At 37.6% G+C, this 26,068-nt stretch overlaps 1 protein-coding gene and 1 long non-coding RNA gene across 3 annotated transcripts in view; both read left to right on the top strand.

Moving 5' to 3' along the window:
• The first annotated feature begins 449 nt into the window (after positions 1 to 449).
• Positions 450 to 2,134, top strand: LOC148803488 (uncharacterized). Its single transcript, XR_016081264.1, has 2 exons — positions 450 to 1,266; positions 1,378 to 2,134. It is a non-coding gene; the product is annotated as an uncharacterized LOC148803488 (long non-coding RNA).
• Positions 2,135 to 6,863: 4,729 nt separating this feature from the next.
• Positions 6,864 to 26,068, top strand: part of TPC1 (two-pore channel 1) — a 178,907-nt gene continuing 159,702 nt past the window's right edge. The window contains exons 1-4 of one of the 2 annotated variants that reach the window (XM_088886857.1): positions 6,864 to 7,229; positions 10,185 to 10,325; positions 10,581 to 10,688; positions 11,907 to 12,002. In XM_088886857.1, the coding sequence (XP_088742983.1) occupies positions 7,098 to 7,229; positions 10,185 to 10,325; positions 10,581 to 10,688; positions 11,907 to 12,002 (477 nt within the window). In that variant the 5' untranslated portion in view covers positions 6,864 to 7,097. The remainder of the gene's footprint in view (positions 7,230 to 10,184; positions 10,326 to 10,580; positions 10,689 to 11,906; positions 12,003 to 26,068) is intronic. The other variant, XM_088886858.1, reaches the window with a different exon arrangement.

Raw genomic sequence — 26,068 nt, forward strand, 5'->3', positions numbered from 1 at the left:
ACCGCTTTACGAGATGTGAAACCGTACCAATTCCGTCTCCATTCTGTCCCTTTCAGCCTTCAATACGATAGGGACAGCAATGTCATGTTCAACCAACCATACACGCGGTTTTGCTTTTGCATTATCCGGAATTTCCAATCGTTGTATTTGTACTGTTCCAAACTGAGCCTAAAAGCTTTTCCAATTCGAGACCGCGTAAAATTGACCCCTTTTCCTATTTTTACGTGCAAACAAAACACCTTTTTCAAAAGCTTCTATCTCACCTGTCGTTCTAGTAAGGTTGATCACATAAATCTTTTAGGCCCTGCTTGGTTCGTAGGAATAGGAGTTATTTCAATTTCAATTGTTTGATTGGATAGAAATAAAATTCCCTTTTTATTCCTGGTGGAATGATCATTATCTCGTTTCTCCCCCTCTTTTGGGAATGAAATTTCATTCTTTCATATTTTAATTTTTATTCTCATTTCTGTATGAATCAAATAGATTGTGGGAATAGACCATTTTGATTTTAATTCTGATTATAAACCAAACAAACCCTTAATAAATCTTAATAAAGAAGAAAATAAAATAAAAAAGTATTCATCATGCCAAATGATGAATTCACACTGGTGCCCCGCAATACATGTGGATCCAAGAATATTTGTGTGGGGGGGCAACTTTATTATTATAATTTTTAAAATAAAGTAAATTTTTAAAAAATATAAAAAAAGGTAAAATACTGTTCATTTCCTTCTTGCTTCAGATAACTACTTCCGATTATGGAGAGATGATGGCTAATTCATGATAAAAGATTATTTGCATTATTATAACATTGTACAAGATTTATTTCCTTCTCATTTTCTTTCCTCTTTAATAAGAACCTAGCGCAAGAATTGGATTCATTCTCCAAAACCCTACTGCTTTACCTCCATCGTTTTATCTTTTCCCCATTTTTCTTCTTGTCATCCTCCTCCTTTCTTTTGTTTCTCCCCATCGCTTATTCTCCACAGTCGACGAACCAGAATCAAACAAGCTCAGCCCACCGTCCCCTTCTCTTATTTTCCTCCTTCCCCTTCTTCTTCCCCCCTCTTTTCCTCTCCTCTTCTTCGTTCGTCTTCTTCTTCCCCTTTTCTTCCCTGTTTCCGCAACTGAATCAGACCCGGACTTCCTCATTTTGTTCTCCAGTATCGAATATCTCCACAGATGGCAGAATGATAAGGATAACACAATGGGAGCTTCAAGAGATATTAACTCGACCCAGAATTCCAGTTTGAATCGAACACCATTGTATGTTACCATAAGATGGCATGATCTGTTGAGTTCTATTTGAACTCTTTTTCCTGTTTTGTGTAAAACTCTGATGAATTCCGTTGACACGCCCATCTTTCTCCGTCATAGGAACACCGAATCAGTTGCAGCACCGAACATTGCAGTGAAGACCACATCGAGGAAGGTCAAGACCTCCCTCATTCATAGCGAGAAGCACGGGAAATTAACGTCTCTCTCGTTAATTGTGAAGATCCGAAGTGTGTTACGGACGGTTGATTTTCAAGAAAAAAAAGGGATTATAGCTGAAGTAAGAAGGGAGATGAACAATATTTTTACTCATTTTTTGATATTTTTATTTAAAAAAATTATTTTATTCTAGAAGTTATGTTAAAATTTAAAAATATTATTTTTATTGATTATACGATGCAAAAATTACCCTTATCAGCTATAATCCAAAAAAAATCTCGTAACCTTTTTGTGCACGATTTTGTTTATAGCCCATTGGTCTGCCACTGTCTGAAGTACAGGAGACGTAGATTGGTTATCCTTTGAGTTTGTGGAGATAAGAACGAGAAGGCTCAACATGTGGTCATGGGCCCTCCATGTTATCACTATTGACTTACACTGTATGATGTACATTCTGACACTTTCTAGCGCATTGTCCCCAACTCCCAACTAATGCAGATAATGAATTGAAAATAATTTGTTTGAAATTTGAACCTTGGACTCTTTGGAGAGTAAATGGATGGCAGTGCGAATGAAGAATTTCAGAGTTTTGTTTAATTTTGTTTTGAATTTTTTTCTGCTTCATTTCTTATTTTACTTTGTACTGCAATTAAATAAAATAAAGTAAAATTTGAAATAAAAATAAATGTACACTGTTTCATGATTCCTTTCTTTTTATTTTGTTGGGTTTTTATTTCCATTAGGGTTTCTCGTTCTCTGTTTTATTCTTTTTTTTTTCTTATTGTTTCCGTATTTTATTAACAAAGAAAAGACCTAATTAATAGTAAAAGAGAGTACATGTTTTCTAATTATAAAAGTTATAAAAGGGATTCGACTATGATACCAAAAAGATATCATATCCCAAAAACTTGTGACCAATTAACCAGTATCAGAAATGTGGTAACCAATCAGATGGTATTTATCAAAATTCACGAGTGAGCTTTGATTGGTCAAAGTTATTCTTGTACCATGTCTTTTCACCTACTAAAAAATGTACAAGAACCAACTGGATCCCTCAATTAATAACTAATCATCTCTAATATCTTACTAATTGATAAATCTTAGAAGAATATTTATTTGTATTATTACTTTTTTTTTTTGAAAAGCACAAAATAGATTCATTGAATTTGATCAACATCCAATACAGGTGTAAGGAAATCAGGGGGTGAAGACCTTATTAGGATGCATTTTCTTTATTATACTAGTAAGTGTGCATGTGGCAGTCCTAGGTGATGATAATGATAGGAATAATATATCCAAAATTTTATATAAAATTCATATATTTTTATTTTTATATATATATTTTTTATTTTCACTATTAGCCGGATGCAGATTGCAAAATCCAAATCTGATTATGTAAGTACCTCATATTGGGCTAAAAGTTTTGGGTATCATTGACAGACCTACCCACTTGGCTAGACTCTTCTTTTTATAATGATTTATCTTCCTAGTGTATTTTTTTTTTACATTTGTCAAAAAAAATGTAAGATTTAAAGAGAGAGAATTGAATAAGGTCAAAATTGTAGTTCAAACTACATTTTAAACGTCACAAATTAAATACGGATTAAATTCAAAAAATGGATCTTTTAGTCAAAAGAAAGTTCCATAATCTTATTCATATTTTTAATAATAGTATAAATATGAAGTTATAGATGCGTTCAATTTTTTCTATATTTTTTTATGTGTGTAAAAATAATATTGTTATTTACACTTATTTTTTATTTAATATGATAAATATAGGATATTATACATGTGTCCAAATATTGTTTTTGTAAAATTTATGTACTTTTATTTATGTGTTTTTATATTTTATTAATTTTTATTATTTAATTATGACATTAAATGTTGACAAATTTTACCCAAAAGTTGAACTATTGATTTCCACTAAACAGGAAAATAATTTAATCTTTTGGTTTGTTTTAGATCATGTATTTCATTTTCATCATCAATAAAAATATTCTTGTTTATTACACTTGTTTTTAATTTGATTTATTAAAAAAATCATAAATGTGTCTATTTTTCTACTTTTTTTTTGTAATTTTCTATATTTTCATTTTCATCAATAAAAATATTCTTGTTTATTACACTTGTTTTTTTTTAATTTGATTAATAAAAAATATCATAAATGTGTATTTCTTCTACATTTTGTAAATTTCTATATTTATTTCTATTTATATTTTTTTATTATCTATGATTACATGGGTTGGCTAGTTTGATTTGGATAGTTGAATTGCTTAGCCATCACTTGGATAAAAAATTGTTTTGTTTTTGAGTAAGTTTTAAAATATATAGGTTTGTATTATTAAAAAGTATTGGATATAGAGAGATTTGATAACTTAAATATGAGATTAGTGAAAAATAACTAGGGAGAATAGGAGTTAATACCTTAAATACAAGAGTTAATTAGAGGGAATTAAATGAGGTGAAAATCATTAATTAAAGTTAATTACATTTTCAACCTTCATAATTAGAGATGGACTGAATAACAAATGTGGACATTTTAGTCAAGAAAAATTCCACACATAGATTTATATTTATTATATACTTACGCATAATTTATTTATTCTAGAGATATAAGATGACCTTATTGGTATTTTGCTTATTTAGGAGAAGACCCATTTAGACAAGGATACACTAGGATGATTAAAATTTCCCAACTCTAAGGTTTGAACACATTCTACAAAAGGACAAATAGAAACCCCCTTTTTCCTTCCATCTCCGTGATTAATCCAAAAATCATCTCTTCCCACCCATAATTTTCAAAATAGTTGCTATTAAGAAGTGACCATGGCTTATAATTTCAACAATTTATAGTTCTTGTTCACATCGGAAAGGAAACTTCTGAATTGGCAGGTTATTATTATTATTATTCTCTTTTACTACAAGTCTACAAGTTAGCAGAACTATTTAGGCTGCACTTGGTTGCAATGCAGATTTGAATTAGATATAAATTTTGCACCTAGTTAAGTTTTGCATCGACTTGTTTATGACTATGGCTCGGTTTGGAAGGAGTATAAATATAAATATGGAGAGTGCAAACAATGTATTTTGTATGTATTTGTGCTGTATATATTTGTATTTGTACTTTTTCCAATGACTTGGCTTAGAAATACAGAATACAACTATACAAGGCTTTGCATTATACATATTTGTATTTATATTCTTTCCAATTGATTCAGTATGGGAATAGTGCACACAATGGACAGTAAAATTACAAGATTTAGAAATACCACATATAAGATTTTTCACTTTAACATATATAAATTTGCACTCTTTCCAAACTGATCCTATAGCTTGTATTTTTATCTGGTGCAAAATTTGTACCCTTTGTCTCGTTATATCAATTGTTAGTGCAAATTTGCACCACTTCCTCCTACCTTGATATTCTCTTATGTAAAGTGGGTCTCATATCAATTTTCTTGTTACCTCACTCCCCTCCAAATAAATAACCTCCCTCCCCTACCTCATTTGTCTTTCATTGGCAAGGTTTTTAAAATCAGACCGGATAGGGAATCATTGCAGGTTCGGTTCCCGAGTCGAATGGTCTGATCGTCCAGTCTAAATGGATGGCCCACTTTGACAAAAAATATAAAAAAATAAAAACAAAAAAGAACAGCCAAAAACCGTTGTCCAATTTGACAGCTCAATCACCTAAGTCAATGGTTTGCTGACCAAATCAACGATTTTTGGCCAAAAGACAATTTTGCGGTTAAATAGAACCGGTCAAGTGATTGATTCCCAATTTTCTAGTATGACCGTCCGATCCAGTTCGGTTTTGAAAACAATGTTCATAGGCACCATTTTACTTCTTACAAGCAAACAAAGTAAGTTCAAATCTCAAACAAAAGTAAGATTCACACTTTGTTCATTTGCATTCCTATGCATTTACACCAATGCAAATGAAATTCAATCTATTCCATCATTTTCAATGGAAATACGAGTATACAACAAATATTTCAAGAACGAGGTGTAAAAAGGGAGCTATAACTTAGGGTCTTTTTCGAAAAGAAAAAAGAAAAAGCTAGAACTTAGGACATACTTGGAATCGGAATTGCAATCCCTTGAACCGGAGTCAAAATGATCTATTCCCAAAATCTGTTTGGTTCAGACATGAATTAAGATCAATTGGAATAGGATTTCATTCCAAGGGAGGGAAGGGAAATGGTCCAATTGGGGGAGTGCCATAGGGTTCAAAGTATTGATACATATTGGGCATACTGTATCATATTGGCAAGGTTCTGATACACCTATTTAAAGGTGTTTTCATAAATCTATTTATTTTATTTATTAAATAATATAAAATATTTATAAAAATGAAAATTTGAGAAAACAAAAAGTAAAAAGCCATTGTATCAAGGTTTTTAAAATCAACCCGGAGAATGAACCGGTCAGGGGTCTGGTTCCCGGGTCGAACGGTCAGCCTGTTCTGACAAAAAAAAAAGGTCAAAACTATTCAAGTGGTTAACCGCCCGGGTTAGCAGTTTGCTAACCAAAATCAACAGTTTTGGGTAAAAATCCAGTTTTGGGGAAAAATGGAACCGGTCATCGATTCCCAGTTTTTCTAGTCCGGCCGTTTGGTTTGGTTCGGTTTTGAAAACCATGCATTGTATAAAGTAGCAATGCACCTTTGCGGATGCATAGAAGTGTACCGATATGTGGATTTGAGCCGAGTTGAGCCGAGTAGCTAGCTATTTGAGCTCGACTTGCCAAGAAAGTATGGTGCTCAAGCTCGAGCTCAGTTCGAGCTAGAGACTTGAGCTCAAGTTTGGCTTGAGTCAAAAACTCATAAGTTTGAGCTTGACTATGAGCTAAATGTTTTATAAAAATAAAAAAGATTATATTTAAAAATTATTGTTATTTGATATTTAAAATTTTAAGAATTATAATAATTAGTTATTGTTATTATTATATATAAAAACAATATTATATATATAACATTTTTATTGTATATATATTTTTCTATATGTATAATGTTTTTATATTTATTATTTTTTATATGTATGTATACTTATATAGATATATGTAGAAGCTCGATTAGGCTCGCGAACTTCATGAGCCGAGCTTTATTAGGCTCGAGCTTGACTTAATTAGCAAACATACCTATAAATTAGGCTCAAGATCGATTCGAAGCTAGGTTTAAACCGAACCAAGCTGAGCTCAAATAGCTTGTGAAAAGCTAAACTCGTGACCACCCCTATCTCATTTCGAACCTTAACCCAGAACGGGAATGGAATTCCAATTTAGTCCGGTCACCGAAATTCTGATTCGAGACCCTATTGGCTATTCCCTCTAGCCAAACGGGCCGTTAGACGTCATTAAATTCTTCGTCCTTTTCGTATTTAATAAATACAACGCTGGACATTAAATCGGCTTTTAACCATTATCACTAATGCGATGATCCATCCATAATTTGCAGTCAAAACAGGTGGCATTTATCGTACACTTCCGTTTTCACAGAACTCTTGAATCTTAACCGACGACTTGGATCTTTTTGTTAAAGTGGTCCTTTGATTATTTCTTACTTCACATCCTTCTCCCGCTTCGTTCACTGACATAATTATTAAACCTGCTTATCCTAACCAGAATTCAACAGCGAAGAAGAAGAAGAAGAAGAAGGAGAAGAGATGCTGAAGCCTTTGCTTGGTGGCGAAAGCAGTAGTAGTGACCAACAGTTCGGACAAAAGGTGTTCCGCAGAAGGTCTGATGCCATCACTTATGGCTCACGTTATCAAAAAGCGGCAGCACTTGTAGATCTGGTTAGTTTCTTTCTCACTCTAATTCAGTTTGGATCAGTGGGGGCTTTTGCTCTATAACTGAGTCGTGTTGTGCAGCTAGACATCATTGTTTTCAGTTCTGGATGTTAAATTCTGTGGGCTCAGTGGTGAAAATTCTGGAGATCCTCTAAAGGTGGATAATGGTTATAGAAAGAACCTCTATGATCGGTCAGGAAATTTAGTGTTGATGACGGGTGCTGAAGGTGGTGACATTGTACTACAATTAAATGCCATCTTGAGGAATTTGACAGAGAACTGAAGATTAACAAACAAAAATAAAACCCCCGGAACATGAGTGTTGTTATGACTTGCAAGAGCATTGGAAGATGTAATAATCATTTGGTTTGTGAAATTATAGATTGATAAAGGATGCATGCATGGTTAACACAGTTACAATAGTTTGTCATGTTGTAGTGTGATTACTTGTCTTAGTTATTTGATACCTTTGCAGCAACTAATTATTTCCGAAAGGGGTGGCGTTCTCTGCCTTAGTATTCCATTGGTATTGATTATTGAAGCAGATGGACATTATGTAGGAGTTATTGCAATGTATTTTCTTGGTTGCTTTCTAGGCCTTATGTCATATAGGTCAAAAGAAGTGCATACGAATTTGGACTGTTGGGTGTTGTAATGCTTCTCAAGTGGATCATAGGCCAATGGCTACAAATTAGATGGTTATGGTGCTATTTTATTCTTTGGCCTTGGTTCACTCTGTTTAAGTTCTAACAAGACTATTGGTATTCTCTGCCTGATGCTCTTCCATTTCTGTTTTTGGTAAGCACATGGATAAGTGAATGAACAAAGAGCAGAATATTTGTCAACTTTGATGTATGGAGATTATTGAGACCTTCACCCATGATGCTGCATCTAAGATTGTGTAAACAAAATTGTTAGCTTTTTTCCTAGTGATCATAATTGTTCACCAATTTTCATGTTTCAGCTATTGAGTGAATTGGTACTCAGGTGAACTGGGTTTGTAAGAACACTTTGAACATCTGAAAAAAATTATCATTCTTATCCTGAAAACTCTTAAGGTTCACAACTGAAGAGGTTGACTCTGGTCCTTTGTATATCGCAAATGTTTTAAAGATTGGAAGCACTGTGAAGTCCAACCTAGGGCTATGAACCAACATTTGAAATGTTAGTCATCCAAACATAGAAAGCATGGCAGAAATGTTGTATAGAAATATCATAAAAATTACAAACACGGTGTAATCATTGTGAGACACGCAATCATATAGAATAGCATTTTATGCAATGATGAAAGAAGCATAGATAAACCCTTTTAAATTATTAACTTGGTCCAAACCATCTAACAAAGCTAAGAAACTAAGGTTAGTAGACAAATTCATACCTTGCAAAGTTGTCTTGTAAACTTTAAGAGTTAAAGCTAGATAGTAGAGTGAGTTTAAGCAAAATTAAAAACTCATACAAAGTGGTGTTTCTAATAGATCAACCAAATAATCTATTACATGAACAAAAACTATCATTTATGTCTGAAAAAAACTACTAAAACTAGGATCATGGCCATTAGGCAGACAATAATACTGCTACTCTGCACATCTATAATAATGTTGCCAACTTGTGTTATAATACCATTTATGTATTCCACATAATGCCAGTAGTTTTGACAGGGAATATGTTGATTCCAGTAGTATTTTGTGTCAATACCCATGGAAATGGAAATATAAGGGAACATGTGGACATTTTAAACTATGTTATGAATTGCACATTGAGAAAGCTATTGTTAGCTATATCACCTAGATATGACACTTATGAGGCACCTCTACATCATTTATTCGAAGGAATTTAGGAGTAGATCCAATAGGTGATAAAATGAAGGAAAGTAGACTAAGATGGTTTGGTAACATATTGAAGAGGCCATCTATAACACCCATAAGAAGAAGAAATCTGTTGCAAGTTGAATGGATAGAAGAGCTAGGGGCAGATCAAAAAGGACATGGGTTGAAGTAGTGAAAAATGAAATAGCAAATTTGATTCATGTAGCTGATCTTATATTTTTAGGACTTGGGACAAGGATTAGATGATGATGATCCTGAGGGTAAACGATGCCCAATATGTTGTTGAAATCCTAAGATAGGTAGAGAGAAAGGAAGTTGTGGTAGTAGGGGTCATTACGTTAGGGCCATAAAACATTGGCTGTTTGGTGGTTGGGGAGGGTAAGAGGTTGGATTGTTTACTGGTTGTAGGTGATCCTCTATGGGTTCTCAAAGGGCAGGCATTTTTGTGATATCTTGTTTGAGGGGTGTGGTTTCCATCTCTGTTTGGTTTATTTGGTATCTCTGGTCGTCTGAGTTGGGGTTCAAGTGGGATGCTGTATTAAATATCTTTTTATAGGAAGGTGCTGTCAGGGCTTAAGTATTATCTTTTCTTCTCCCTTTTCTTTTTTTGGTTCTTTTTTATTCTTTCATGCCTCTATTTTTGTTTCTTTAGGTGATGAATTTTGTTACCTATCAACAGAAAAATAATAGTTGAAACTGTACAAAGGTTGTGTTTTGGTTATACTGGTTGTGGATTTTTTTTTTTTTTGAGGAAAAAAGGTCAAATATATTGTGTTTCCATAGTACTGATTACAAGTCTATGTGCAGTAATTGCACAGGATAATACAAAAAACAAAAAAACTCCCATCTGTTTTTCATCCATCTAATTGTTTATGCTGATTGTTAAGTGAATGCAGCAATGCATTTCACAAATTTGATATTCTCCAATTTTTCCATGCTAATTAGTAATTAGTCTTTATCAAGTTCTTTGCTCCGAGACATTTTTTGGCCTTTGGATATGACCTAACTGCAATCTCCCTGCTCCTAGATCATCTTCTGAAATAATTGTTGTTTTCTTAAGTTGTAGCAAGTCATTCTGGTTCTTGTACAGACCACAATCAAATAAGTAAGAAGTGTATTTATTTATTTATTTCAGGCTGAAGATGGTATTGGCTTACCTGTGGAAGTTCTTCATTCAAGATTCGAGAGTGGAGCAAAGTTCTACTTCATCTATATTAAGTTTGACTTCCTCTGGTTTCTTAATCTTTTTGCCTTGATAGTATTGAATTTCTTTGAGGTCAGTTGAATTTTTATGGTTTCTTGTATTACTTTTTCATATGCAAACTGGTGCTGGGCCTAGTGTAGTGTATATTGAAAGATGCCATTTACTGGTTTATTGCGTTTTTCTTCTGTATATAGCAACATGCATGGCTTCGAATTTTATGTTTCTGTGCTCAATATTATTCTCCTAAGTTCAGTGCCAGTTTCTGGAATGTTACTGATATGGATAGCTAATTAACTCTCCTTTTATTTTCCATTTAAATTTTTGCAGAAGCCTTTATGGTGTGCCAAGACTACTACATACTCTTGCAATAATAGAAAGTATTTCTTCCTTGGGCAGCTACCATACTTAACTGCTACCGAGTCGCTTGTTTATGAGGTTGTTGTGGTTGATTTTTTGGACATTTAAGAAATGTTCTTTTTTTTTGGGATCTTACTGTTTTTCATAAAAATTTTGAAAATATCCTTTTAAATTATTTGGGGGGGGGGGGGGGGGGGGAATTGCTTGGTGCAATGGTAAAATCTTGGTCTGACAAGCATGAGAACAGGGGTTCAAGTCTGAGAGTGGCCACTTTGTGTAACTGTAAACAATGACAAAGGTTTGGTCTGTATCCAGTTCACCCCTCCCAAGTCTGGACCATCATTGGGCAATGCCTTTTAAGCTATATATTAATTAGTGCATGCAAGCCGATCTCAATTAGTTGGGATTAGGGATTAATTCAGTTGAATATCTATTAGCACTTATAAATATATTCAACTCAACTCAACCAAGCCTTGTCCAAACTATATGGGATCAGCTACATGAATCCTGTTCTGCCATTCAACTCTATTCACTGCCATATCTCTCACTATTTCAATCCATGTTTGTTTCGGCCTGCCCCTATCTCATCTATACCCTTCCATTTGCAACAGATCACTCATAAATATATTACTTGTCCAAACTATATGGGATCGGCTACATGAATCCTGTTCTGCCATTGAACTCTATTCACTGCCATATACATTGTTAAATTATGGGCCATGAAATTATCTCTCATTATTTTCAATCCATGTCTGTTTTGGCCTGCCTCTATCTCTTCTATACCCTTCCATTTGCAACAGATCACTCATAAATATATTAGTTGTTTAAGTTCAATCATTTTTATGGGATTCAAGCATGACTCAGTCATGATATGCCTGTTTGAAACACTGTTGATTCAAAAGTCTTTTTTGATGATATTAATATGGTTTGTTGTGGTCTGACTAAGTTTCCTGACAGGAACTAGATGGACTGAACTAGTCATGGACCATGTGATGGACTATCACAGTTCTTGGTCGTTAATGGTTGGGAATGTCTAGTTGATTTTTCATCTGACAGATAGTATATTTATTTCCAAACCTATGAGACTTCATTTATAATCCATATGGTCAAAACTAGACTAGAGGAAGGACACTGTCTCATCTGGAGTTTGTGCCTCAAATGACAATGTAGAGATGACTATAGGATTCCATTGTATTGTGTAAATGCAATTTTTTCTGACTGTTAATCAGAACCTATCCATTATATGAATCAATTCTATTTAAATGACTTGTGTCTTTTTTCTTTTTTCTTTTTCAGGGGATAACTCTCTTAATACTTGCCATACACACCCTGTTTCCAGTTGCATATGAGGGATACCATCTTTATTGGAAGAATCATTTGAATAAATTAAAGGTATGTAGTTTTTAATTTTTCTTTGAGGATTACTTTTCAAATATCAACATTTACCCTTGAAAAGGTTCTGGTTGATTATTGAAGGATGGAAATCTCAATTTTTTTCTACAAACATCCTTAAACCAAGTCTTGAAAACCTATGAAAATATTCTGCTTTCTATGTGGTTCCTTCCATTTTGTCAGCAATTAAAGATTATCAGAAAACATGGTTGAAATGAAAATTCCCCTAGTTCATAATCAAATTAAAGGTTAAGTTCGTAAAAGGCTTGACTTTATATTGACTATTGTCCTCTGATGAGTTTAACTATTTTTTTTTGATAATAAAAAGAGAAATTTTATTAAAATAAAAAATACTAAAAGAGTGCAACCAACTACATGAAGCGTTTTTAACAAAACAAGAAAGCTGAAAACATAAAATGCATTGAATACAATTTAATCCAATACTATGTAAATCCAATGATGTCCAAAGCTTCTCCTCTAAGTATTCCCCTTCTCCATTTTTGAATTCTTGATGCACATGAACCTAGTCAGCAATCATTTGTGAAACATCTGCTACCAATTTCCTCATTGATCTAATTTTTTCTTCAAATATGTTCCTGTTTATTTCCTTCCAAACAGTCCAGCAAACTGCAAAAAGGTATCAAAACTCCAAATGATTTTTGTCTTTTTTCTACCTCTTATCCTAGAGCCTAAGCCAGGTTGCGGAAATTTCTTTTGGAAATTTAGGGCAGAATTTCTGCACATTGAAGATGCCAAAAAAGAAGTTCCAAATGAAGTATATAATTACATCGGATAAGTACCTTGCATTCTTCTAATTTTCCAACATATAGATGCTTTGTTGAAAAACTTGGGTGGCATTTTGTTAGGCTTTCTAAGATCCTTTAGATCCCCCAAACTTGAAAGATCTCTTAGGCTTTCAAAGATGAAGATAAAGCTTGGAAAGTCTGTTTGGTAGCATTGATCTCCAAACCATTGCCTTTGGTCTCATGAGTCACACAAAGAGCGACTTCTAGTTGTTTTATAAATAACTAGAAAGATTTATGAGCTTTAGAATAGAAGCTTAAAGCAAAAAATTGGAATGATTCTTCCATTGAAGTTTCCTGTTTTTGGTCCTTGGCTTCTATTGGACTGTGGCCTTCAAAGAACAGCTTACCAAACTCTAAAAACTTTGTGGTGTTTCTTATGTAATGCTTAGCTATTAAGGATTATATGGATCTAGGAAACAAAAGAGAAATTAATGTAAGTGTAGGATCTGAATAGGGGGTCTACATATATTGGTATGAGAAGCTAATTGTTGTCAGTTATATCTTAAGTTAAACATTACATTTCTGAATTTACTGAAGCTCTTGCTATGTTTGGTTCAGTTAACCATAACCAGCTAATCAGCTTTTTCTCTATTATACTACTTAGCTCTTCTGTTCTTTCTTTTTGTAAGACTGAGTTTACTGCTGCTCTTCTTCTGGATCTTGGATATTCTTGACATCATATCTAGAAAAACAACAATATGGTTGAGTTTTGGAGGGGAATTACATGTTCCCAATTTCCATACAAAACAACATTCTAAAGTCAAACTCTAGACCTCTGTTGTCACCCTAAATGTCCTTTGAATGCTTAGTTTCTCAAGCCAAGCAAGATGGTTCTGTTTGAGAATGTCTGACAAAAGTGAGGATAAAGATGATTAATTGAACTACCTAAACCCTAAGGAGGTTTCAGCAAAAACTTCTTGAAGGTATCTTTTTAGAGAGAAGCACTTTTAACATTTATATGAACAATCACCTATTAACAAACAAGAATTTCAGTTCATGATGTAGAACCAGCTGAGTTCTAGTCCTTAGAATATGTTGAATGGTCTTCTTGATCAGAGTTTTATGGCTGTTGATTGCTGTAATGGCTTTTTGAAGGAATAAGAGAGAAAATAGGGAGAGAAAGAAGAGAGAAAATACCTGGAATCACTCACAGGGTGCCTAGAATCACTCTAGGGCATGGGAGTCACTCACCATAGCTAGCATAAGCTGAAGAAAACTCAATATATTTCATTGCTCTTTATGTAAAACGTCCATACATATTTATAGACTCTAAACTCGTAACAATCCTAGGAGTCAAACTGTTAGACTCATAATAGTCTTAGGAGTCAAACTGTTAGACTTAATAATCCTAGTAGGACTCAAACTAAGCTGTCATATCTTATTTCAATTCAAAGAAGACTCAATAACTCTAATCCTACTTATGCAATGACTCTGAAATTTTAAACATAAACAAACTATAACTAGACAACCAAACCCTATTATTGGACCCCACAGAAAATTGCAAAAATAACAAAAATACCCCTACTGTCCAAAAATACAGAAATACATAAAATATCATAAAATTCCAAATTTGGCTCTTAAGCGCCTGCATCAGTTCAACTTTGAAACTAGACTCATTGATTGTATCTTTAAATGAAAAAGAAAGATTCTGATTTTAGCTTGATATCCATATGTTAAGTTCAACATCTCTACAAGGATCCATTGAACATCATGGCCTTTGTCTTTGGCCCTGTACACATGTATAAGTTGTAAAACAAGAGTAAAAAACTAGGGTTTAGAAGAGAGAAAGGAAGAGGAGAGAAGAAGAGATGTGTCGAGAGGTTGTGTGTGATTGTTACTGTTAACACCCTCAAAAGATCTTTATATTTTGAAAAGAGAAACTTACAAGGAAGCCCCTACGTGGGCGCCCAAATACAAAAAGAGTACAAGGGAAGAGAAAAAGTCCAAAAACACCCAGCCCACCTTGTCAAGGTTCTTAGCAAACTTTGGATGGTGAACACCTTTAGTGAGGCAATTAGCTAGTTGGTCTTCCGACCTTACAAAAGGAAGGCAAATCTCTCTGCTAGCAACTTTTTCTCTAATAAAGTGTCTATCCACCTCAATATGCTTTGTACGACCATGTTGGACAAGATTGTGGGCAATATTTATGGCTTCTTGATTGTCACAATATAGTCTCATTGGGACATCTGCTTGGATGCCCATCTCAGTCAATAAAGTCTTCAACCAGAGTAGTTCAGACACTCCATGAGCCATTGCCTTGTACCCTGCCTCAGCACTAGAACGGGCAACAACAGATTGTTTCTTACTTCTCCATGAAACCACATTGCCTCCAACTAAGGCACAATAACTAGATGTAGATCTTGTATCATCAATAGATCCTGCCCAATCAACATCTGTGTAAGCCTCAATCTTTAGATGGCCGTGATTGGAATACAACATCCCTTTACCAGGGCATCCTTTCAGATAGGCTAAAATTCTGTTAACTGCCTGCATATGAGATGTCTTGGGTTCATGCATATATTGGCTAATGTTAGAGTGAGCCGAATAGGGGTAGTCTAGTAATCTCATGTCAGTTAAGTACTTTGCTTATGTGGCTGTTTTATTAGAGCACTCTGCCCCACACTTAAGTGTGGGCAGTTTAGTCTTTGTAAGTGTAATTAGAACCTAATAAACATAAGGGGGTCGACTGAATGGGTGACTAATCAGTTTCGACTAAACCCTCTTGTTCTCTCTTTCTCTTGTCTTCTTCCTCATCTTCTTCTTCCTTCTTCACTGGTTCGGATTACTGTAGCTGCTCCAAAACATGGTATCAGAGCGAGGTTTCTGACCTGCTTCCGCTTGCAAAGCATCTCATCTGAGTTCGTGACACCCTCTTCTTCGTTTCTGGTTAGTTAATGGAGAGAGCTGGTTCGCCCTAGGTCTGAGACATCACAGTTCGCTGCTCTCTGCTGTGCACAGTTTTCTTCATCAAGGAAGGTGATTTCAGCAGTGAATGGTTGGCTGATACTCTCAAAGGAAGGTTGGTTATTTAGTCCTTTTGTGTTGCTGGTATTTCTGGGTAGGAACCCTTCAAGAATCAGTTAGTACTGATTAGAACATAGAGAACTAGGTTCATTGTTGCCCTAAGAAGGGCTGTGTGTGCAGTAGCTGAATGGTGTAGGGCTGCTGTGAGTTGTTGAGTGGTGTTAGGGCTGCTGTAGGTGGCCGAGTGGTGTAAGGTGGAATGCAGTGACCTTGCCAAGCTCCTTGTGGTCGTGTAATGCCCTCTTAAGTGTGTTAAACAAATCTGAACTGGGTGTAGCAGTTTGACTGTGTTGTGGTGCTTGTGATGCACAATTTTTTTTTTATTGTGTGGTTGTAAGAGGGCCTACTGTTGTGTTGTGGTGCTTGTGATGCTTATGTGGGTCGTAGGTGTGTGAAGTCAGCAGTAGTGTGAAGAAGAACAAGTGTGTGCTCCCACTGTTGTGTTTAGGGGCTGCAATAGGTGCTGAAGTATCAAACTGTGAACAACATCAATCAGCTTGTAGCTGAGAAGTAAGGTTAGAGGCAACTGTGAAAGAGTACAATGGCAGCAATAGGAGATGGCTACAATGATCAGAAACCTAATGTGGTAATTTCCTCCGACTACCTAGGGGTACAAATGACCTCAATTAAGCTGAATGGGGAGAACTATGTTCCATGGGCTAAATCAGTGGAAGTGTTTCTCAAGGCAAAGAAGAAAGTAAAGCATGTAAGAGATGAAAAGCCACCGGAGGACTCTCCAGGGTTTGATGATTGGGAGCAAGAAGATGCTCAAATCATGACTTGGCTATGGAATAGTATGGAATCCAAAATTAGTGCCAACTTCATGTTCCTTGATACAGCTAAGGATATATTGGGAGCATGCTAAGAAGCTATATTCTGGACAAGATAACACAACAAGAGTGTATCAGCTTTATCAGGAGTATTTTGATTTACAACAAGGAACCAAAACTCTAGAAGAGTACTATGCCAGCATGAAGAATATAAGGAATGAACTCAATGTCTATCACCCCCTTACTTCAGATATTAAAGTTCAGCAACAGCAAAGGGAGCAACTAGATGTTACAAGATTTTTAGTGGGGCTGAAGTCGGAATATGAACCAGTTAGAGCCCAAATATTGGGGGGCTCTACTCTTCCTACACTTGAGGAAGTATTCTCAAGGCTTCATAGAATTTCTTTGGGACAGACAGAGAACTCCACACAGTCTGATAGATCAGCACTTGTGACAGCTCGAGGGGTTGGACATAGTACAAGAGGGGGAGGTCATGCTCCCCGAGGGGGCTGTGGCAGTTCCATGATTAGTCGGGGTGGTCGTGACTCAGGGGGAGGCTGTGGCAGAGGGAAGAATAACTCTACAAGGAAATGTACTCATTGTGGTAGAGAGGGACACACAGTGAATTTCTGTTATGATCTACATGCCCCTCCCTCTAAATGGGCTAATCATGCTGTAGCAGGTGAGGTTGATATCAGTGACAGTAAACCGGCAGACCGAACTCCTCCCACATCTACATCTACCTCTGGGAGGGAAATGGTGAGCGTACCGCGTGATGTGTATGAACGGTTCCTTCAAACTACTTCACAACATACCACTGCCACACTTGCCCAATCAGGTATTGTTTGCATGTCATCTAAAACCTCTCCCTGGATTATTGACTCTGGAGCCTCAGATCATATGACCGGGACTCCAGGTGTGTTCTCTTCTCTTTCTGAAACCCCCACATCACAAACTGTTACACTTGCCAATGGGTCCTCATCTCCCATATGTGGTGTTGGTAATGTTGACATGGCTTTTGTGCCCTTATCATTTGTTTTATATGTCCCTAAGTTTCCATTCAATCTTATGTTTGTTAGTAAAATAACCAAAGCTCTTAACTGTTTTGTTACCTTCTTTCCTTCCACTTGTGTTTTTCAGGATCTCAAGACGGGGAAGAAGATTGGTGGGGGGCATGAAGCTGGTGGACTGTATTATCTTGACGGTGGTGGATCTTCAATTGCTCTTCAGACTTCACTTACTCCTCTACAATGGCATTGCCGACTAGGACATCCATCTCTCAAGGCTCTCAAGATTTTGGTCCCGTCATTGAGTCATTTGTCAGTTTTGCAATGTGAGTCATGTCAGTTTGGGAAACATCATCGTGTGTCCTTCAGTCCAAGAGTTGAGAGTCGTATGTTGAGTCCTTTTTCTTTGGTTCATTCAGATGTTTGGGGTCCAATCAAAATAGAGTCTTATAATGGGTACAAGTATTTTGTCTCCTTTATTGATGATTGTTCAAGAATGACATGGATTTACTTAATGAAAGAAAGAAGTGAATTGTTTTCCATTTTTCAAAAATTCCATGCTGAAATACGCACACAATTTGGTGTTCCAATCAAAATTCTCCGTTCAGATAATGGTCGTGAATACTTTCTTACTTCATTTCAACAGTATTTAGAACAGCATGGCATTATTCATCAGACATCATGTGCATACACCCCTCAACAAAATGGGGTAGCTGAACGGAAGAACCGTCAGCTTCTTGAAACTGCTTGGTCTATTCTTCACCACATGAATGTTCCTAAACGTTTTTGGAGTGATGCTGTACTCACTGCATGTTTTCTCATTAATTGGATGCCCTCCTTCACCCTTCATGGTCGGTCCCCCTTCTCTATCTTGTTTCCCACTTTATCTCCATTCCTATTAATTCCTCGTGTCTTTGGTTGTGTGTGCTTTGTCCACAATCTGAGCCCTGGAATAGACAAGCTAGATGCACGCTCAATTAAATGTGTCTTCCTTGGCTACTCACGGACTCAAAAAGGGTACAAGTGTTATAATCCCATTACCCGGAAGTGCTATGTTTGCCCTGATGTCACATTTTTTGAGTCAGTCCCCTTCTTCTCAAGTCCTGAAGCGCCTTCGTCTCCACCCGCACTTCCTCTTCCTCTCCCTGTTAGTGATCCAGTTCCAGATGTTGTTGTTGGAGTAGACTCATCACCTCATCCCGTGCAGATCACCACCGAACGTCCACCAATCCGGCAAGTGTATACACGTCGAACGACACCGGCCCCTCCTCCAGCTTCTACCTCATCTGCAGATCCTCTCATGGCTCCTATTGTTGAACCTTCAGACCTTGACCTACCCATTGCCTTACGGAAAGGTAAACGCAGTTCTACCCTCCATCCCATTTTCAATTTTGTTTCGTTATTTCGTCTTTCTACATCACATCGCCAGTTTGTTTTCCTTTTATCCTCTATTTCCATACCTAACAATGTTCAAGAAGTTCTCAGTTCACCTGATTGGCGGTGGGCAATGGAGGAGGAACTTTCTGCTCTTCAACATACTCAAACGTGGGAACTTACTACTCTCCCACCTGGTAAGCATGCTGTGGGATGTAAATGGGTGTATACTGTGAATTACTTGCCAGATGGTAGTGTGGAGCGTCTGAAGGCCAGACTTGTTGCTAAAGGTTACTCACAGTTGTATGGAGTGGACTACATGGAGACATTCTCTCCGGTGGCTAAGATTGGTTCTGTTCGTGTACTAATTTCCCTGGCAGTTATGTATGATTGGCCTCTGTTTCAGCTTGATATAAAGAATGCTTTTTTCCATGGTGATCTTGTGGAGGAGGTATATATGGAGAAACCACCTGGGTTTGTTGCTCAGGGGGAGGATGGTAAGGTATGCAGATTGAAGAAGGCAATTTATGGGCTGAAACAATCGCCGCGTGCTTGGTTTGGGAAGTTCAGTGAAGTGGTGAAGAGTTTTGGAATGAAGCAGTGCCAGGTAGATCACTCAGTGTTCAGCTATGACTCAGAAGCTGGGAAGATTCTATTAGTGGTCTATGTGGATGATATTGTCATTATTGGCAGTGATAAATTGGGGATTGGCAAATTAAAGGTATTTCTGCAAAATCATTTCCAAACAAAAGATCTTGGAACATTGAAATATTTCTTGGGAATAGAGGTTGCCAGGTCAAAACAAGGTGTAAATCTGTGCCAAAGAAAATATGTTCTTGATCTATTGGAAGAAACAGGATTGTTAGGTGCAAAACCGGCTGAGACCCCTATGGAACCAAATGTTAAGTTGAGCAATGATACAGGAGAAGTATTTGAAGATCCTGGAAGGTATAGACGACTAGTGGGGAAGCTGAACTATCTGACTATCACGAGACCCGACATATCCTTTGCAGTCAGTGTGGTGAGCCAATTCATGCAGGATCCTCGTATACCTCACTGGGATGCAATTCTTAGAATTGTGAGGTATCTGAAAGGAGCTCCAGGCCGTGGACTATTGTATAAACCAGGAGGAAAACTTGAAGTAGTGGGGTATACAGATGCACTGGGCAGGCTCAGTGAATGATAGAAGATCTACTACGGGCTATTGCACATTTCTTGGAGGAAATCTTGTGACGTGGAAGAGTAAAAAGCAGACGGTTGTGGCCAGAAGTAGTGCTGAAGCTGAGTATAGGGCCATGGCACATACTACCTGTGAGTTAGTGTGGTTGAGGAATCTTCTACAAGAAATTGGGTTTCACATGGATAAACCTATGAGACTGTATTGTGACAACCAAGCTGCACTCCATATCTCATCCAATCCTGTATTTCATGAGAGAACAAAGCACATAGAGGTTGATTGCCACTTTGTGAGGGAAAAGGTTCTTGCTGGAGAGATAAACACAGAACATGCGGGCTCGAATGATCAATGGGCAGATTTGTTTACAAAAGCTCTAAACTCAGGGAAAGTGAACCATCTATGTAACAAGCTGGGATTATATGACATATATTCTCCAGCTTGAGGGGGAGTGTTAGAGTGAGCCGAATAGGGGTAGTCTAGTAATATCATGTCAGTTAAGTACTTGCTTATGTGGCTGTTTTATTAGAGCACTCTGCCCCACACTTAAGTGTGGGCAGTTTAGTCTTTGTAAGTGTAATTAGAACCTAATAAACATAAGGGGGTCGACTGAATGGGTGACTAATCAGTTTCGACTAAACCCTCCTGTTTTCTCTTTCTCTTGTCTTCTTCCTCATCTTCTTCTTCCTTCTTCACTGGTTCGGATTACTGTAGTTGCTCCAAAACAGCTAACCACTCCAACAACATAGGTGATAAACATTCAACTCATTACGAATGTTTCTCATACTAGCATAGTACTCTTCAAGACTTTGATTGCCCTGTTGCAGATTAAAGTATTCCTGATACAACTGATATACTCTGGTTGTATTGCCTTGACTAGAATACAACTTCTTAGCATGGTCTCACACATCTTTGGCAATGTCAAGAAACATGAAATTTACACTAATCTTGGGTTCCATACTGTTCCATAACCATGTGATAATTTGTGCATCCTCTTGTTCCCAGTCTTCATACTCATGAGAATCAGTGGAGGGTTTCTCCTCCCTTATGTGTTTCACCTTTTTCTTTGCCTTCAGAAAAACTTCTACAGATTTAGCCCAAGGTAATTCTCTCCATTCAGTTTAATGGAGGTCATTTGAACATTCAGGTAGTCAGTAGGTATCATCACATTAGATTTGCTATCACTGTTATCTCCCATTGCTGAATTCTGTTATTACTGAATTCGGCACACTGCACACTACTTGATCACACTGGTTTCAGCACTTGTTATTGCTGAAGGTTGTACTCTTTATACCACAAACCCTACCCTACGACTACCTGAAATCTCACCACTATATGAGAACCACTCCCCCTTCGAATCACACAAAAAACAGCATAAACCCTAGCATATTACAGTCTGAAATCCCATCATACGATCTGAAACATACTTCCTATTTGATCCATAACAAAAATATGCATAGAAATCTCTTACCTCATCACCCGGAAAACAAACCTCACAAGAAGAAAATCAATCCACACAAGACACCCACTGCACCAGACAAATTAGCCCTCTTATCTTCATCGATTAGGGGAGGGCTTCTTAGAAACCACAACAACTGACCATGAATAGCACAATTGGAGGCATCGAAACCTCCAAGGAAAAGGGCGGCCACTCCTTTGCAGCCCTTTCCCTTATCTCCAATCGATGGCAGAGAAATCAAGAGAAAACCCTAGATTGAGTGCGCATAAAACAAAAATCTGGGCAGATCCAAGTTACTTAGTTGTGCTCTAATACCATATTATAATTCGGCCTGCCTTTGAGTTCTGTTAGTCTTATAACAGCCAAGAAGAGAGAAGAAGAAAGAAGAAAGAAAGAGAGAGAGAGAAAGGAGGAGAAAAAGAGAGAAGAAAAGTCTGGTTCGAATAAGGGAAAAATCACTTCTCCCATTCGGCCAGACATGTTTTATATTACTAACATAATGGAAAAGACACATGTGCCCTTACTTAAGTGAGGGACACTAGTTCTAATATAATATTACAGATCAGAAATACCCCCTCACTTCTGATGTCAAAATTCAGCAACAACAGAGAAAACAACTTGATGTGACTCGATTTTTGGTGGGGCTGAAATCTGAGTATGAACCAGTGCGGGCTCAGATAATAGGAGGGTCAGCTCTCCCTTCCTTAGAAGAGGTGTTTGCTCGACTTCGGAGGACTTCCATTGGATCTACTGAGAACTCTAATGTCTCTGATAGATCAGCCTTTGTAGTGTCAAGGGGCCGTGGTGTTAGAGGTGGAGCTCGAGGAGCTCAGTATGGCCGTGGTGGTAGCAGTGGTCCGGTATATGGCCGGAGTGGTGGTGGTAGACCTACATATAACCGTGGTGGTGGTCGTACTGGAGGTAGAGATTCAGGGGGAGCCTGTGGCAGAGGATGTGGCTCGGGTCCGAGGAGATGTACTCATTGTGGTATGGATGGACATACCATTAATTATTGCTATGATTTGCATGGTCCACCCTTAACTTGGGCCAATCATGCCCTGACTAGTGACACCAGTTTCAGATGGAGAATCGTTCAGCTGATCAGATGCCTCCTACATCCACAGATGTTCCCGGAAAGGAGATGGTGAGTGTTCCCCGTGATGAGTATGAGAGGTTTGTCCAATCCACATCTCAGCAGAACACGACTACTTTCGCACACTTAGGTATGGCTTGTTTGGAATCCACACCCAATCCCTGGATTATTGACTCTGGAGCCTCCAATCACATGATTGGAACTCCAGGTGTGTTTTCCTCCCTCTCTCATTGCTCAACATCACAATCTGTTACCCTTGCTAATGGTTCCACATCCTCGATTTGTGGTGTTGGCAATGTTAACTTGACCCCCTTATCTTTATCCTTAGTTTTGTATGTCCCTAAATTTCCGTTTAACCTTAGGTTTGTTAGTAAGTTGACCAAGTCACTCTCTTGCTCTATTACTTTTTACCTTTCTATGTGTGTTTTTCAGGATCTCAAGACGGGGATGAAGTTTGGCGGAGGGCATGAAGCCGGTGGATTGTATTATCTTGACGGTGGTGGAAGAACATCAACAGCTCTCCAGTCATCTATCTCTCCTCTCCAGTGGCACTGTCGATTTAGTCATCATTCGCTGAAAGTTTTGAAATCTTTGGTTCCTTCGTTGAGTCAACATTTTGTTTTAGATTGTGAGTCGTTTCAGTTGGGGAAACATCATCATGTTCCCTTTAGTCCTAGGGTTGATAACCGTGTGTTGAGTCATTTTTCTTTGGTTCATTCAGATGTTTGGGGTCCTTATAAAGTGATGCCATACAATGGATATAGATATTTTGTCATTTTTGTTGATGATTTTTCAAGGATGACGTGGTTCTATTTAATGAAAGAAAGAAGCGAATTGCTTACCATCTTCCAAAAATTTTATGCTGAGATTCACAACCAATTTGGTGTTCACATTAAAATTTTTCGTTCTGATAATGGCCGTGAATATTTATCTTCATCATTTCAAGAATACTTGGACCAACATGGCATTATACATCAGACCCCATGTACCTACACCCCACAACAAAATGGGGTGGCTGAGAGAAAGAATTGTCATCTTTTGGAGACAGCACGATCCCTCATGCATCATATGAATGTTGCCAAACCCTTTTGGAGTGATGCAGTGCTTACTTCTTGCTTCTTGATTAATCGGATGCCCATGTCTATCCTTGATGGTCATTCCTCATTCACTACCTTGTTTCCCACCTTGTCTCCATTTCCTCTTTCTCCTCGGGTTTTTGGGTGTGTCTGCTTCGTCCATAATCTGGGCCCCGGGAAGGACAAGTTAGATGCATGATCCATTAAGTGCATCTTCCTTGGCTATTCTCAGACCCAGAAAGCGTATAAGTGTTACCATCTTAGTTCTCGACGTTCCTTTGTGTGTGCCGATGTTACCTTCTTTGAGTCTACTCTGTTTTTCTTAGGGTCCGGTGATGCTTCTTCCTCCTCATCACCTCCCCCTCTTCCACTTCCAGTTGCCGATTCTATTCCCCTTGTTCCAGCCGTGACCAAGTCCTTGCCTCTAGTGCCACCTCCTATTGAATGCCCACCTATCCGTCAAGTGTATACACATCGCCCCCATGTACCGGCTGCTACTCCTTCGGCTCCATCACCGTCGACAGATCTAGCAGTTGTCTCCGCACCAGCCCCAAACCCAGTATTTGATCTTGATCTTCCCATTGCCTTGCGGAAAGGTAAATGCACTTGTACCCTTCATCCTATTTCTAATTATATTTCACTCATTCACCTTTCCGCTTCCCATCACCGGTTTATCTCTTTGTTATCCCCAGTTGTTGTCCTTAAGGATGTCCAGGAAGCCCTTGCCTCTCCAGGGTGGTGCCGTGCAATGGAAGAAGAACTCTCAACTTTAATTCATAATCATACTTGGGACCTCACCACTTTTCCTCCTAGGAAGCAGGCTGTCGGTTGTAAATGGGTTTATACTGTTAAATATTTACCTGATGGTAGTGTTGAGCGCCTGAAAGCTTGATTGGTTGCAAAAGGGTACTCCCAAACCTATGGTATTGACTACATACTAAGCTGAGCAGTGATATGGGTGAAGTGTTTGAAGACCCTGGCAGATACCAACGACTTGTAGGTAAACTGAACTACCTAACCATTACTCGGCCAGATATTGCACTTTTCTTGGGGATAATTTGGTGACATGGAAAAGTAAGAAGCAGACAGTCGTGGCGAGAAGCAGTGTAGAGGCAAAATATAGAGTTATGGCACATACTGCTTGTGAATTAGTGTGTCTAAGGAACCTTCTACAGGAGATAGGATACAATATTAACACTTCAATGAAGCTCTATTGTGACAATCAGGCTGCAGTTCATATTTCTTCTAATCCGGTGTTTCATGAAAGAACCAAGCACATAGAGGTTGACTGTCACTTTGTGAGAGAGAAGGTGTTGAACGGAGTGATAGACACTGCATATGTTAACACAGGGAACCAGTGGGCTGACTTATTTACAAAAGGGTTGAGTCGGGGAAGAGTGGACTACATATGTAACAAGCTGAGATTATATGATATATACTCACCAGCTTGAGGGGGAGTGTTAGTGTAGGGGTATTTCTATCTTTATACTTATGTTGAGGTTGTTGATCTGTAATATTATATTAGAACTAGTGTCCCTCACTTAAGTAAGGGCACATGTGTCTTTTCCATTATGTTAGTAATATAAAACATGTCTGGCCGAATGGGAGAAGTGATTTTTCCCTTATTCGAACCAGACTTTTCTTCTCTCCTTTTCTCCTCCTTTCTCTCTCTCTCTTTCTTTCTTCTTTCATCTTCTCTCTTCTTGGTCGTTATCAGACTAACAGAACTCAAAGGCAAGACGAATTATAATAATAGGATATGTTAGGTCTAGTCAAACAGAGATATAGAAGGCGGCCCACCAATCTTTGATATATCCCCCTGTTTGGAAGAACTTATCCTTCAGTGGAACTCAACTTGTGGTTAGGATCAATTGGAGTTTCTACAGGCCTACACCCTAATTTCCCAACTTCATGAAACAAATCAAGTACATACTTCCTTTGTGACAGAAAAATTCTCTTCTTGGATCTTGCAACTTCAATGCCAAGGAAGTATCGGAGATCACCAAGGTCCTTAATCTCAAATTTGGAAGCAAGGAAGGACTTTTAACTGAGAGATACCTGTGATATCATCACCTGTCATAACAATGTCATCAACATATACTATCAACATTGTTACTCTACCATCAACTCTTCTAATGAATAAGCTGTGGTCAGCCTGAGATTGAGCAAACCCAATCTTTAAGATAGCATTTCTAAACCTATCAAACCAGACTCTCAGGGACTGTTTGAGCCCATACAAGGACTTCTTCAAGCGGTAGACTTTTCCATCAATTGTTAGGAAAG

The sequence above is a fragment of the Nelumbo nucifera genome, chromosome 1 (genome assembly GCF_055504915.1).
Source record: "Nelumbo nucifera cultivar China Antique chromosome 1, China Antique-T2T, whole genome shotgun sequence".
Lineage (NCBI taxonomy): Eukaryota > Viridiplantae > Streptophyta > Magnoliopsida > Proteales > Nelumbonaceae > Nelumbo > Nelumbo nucifera.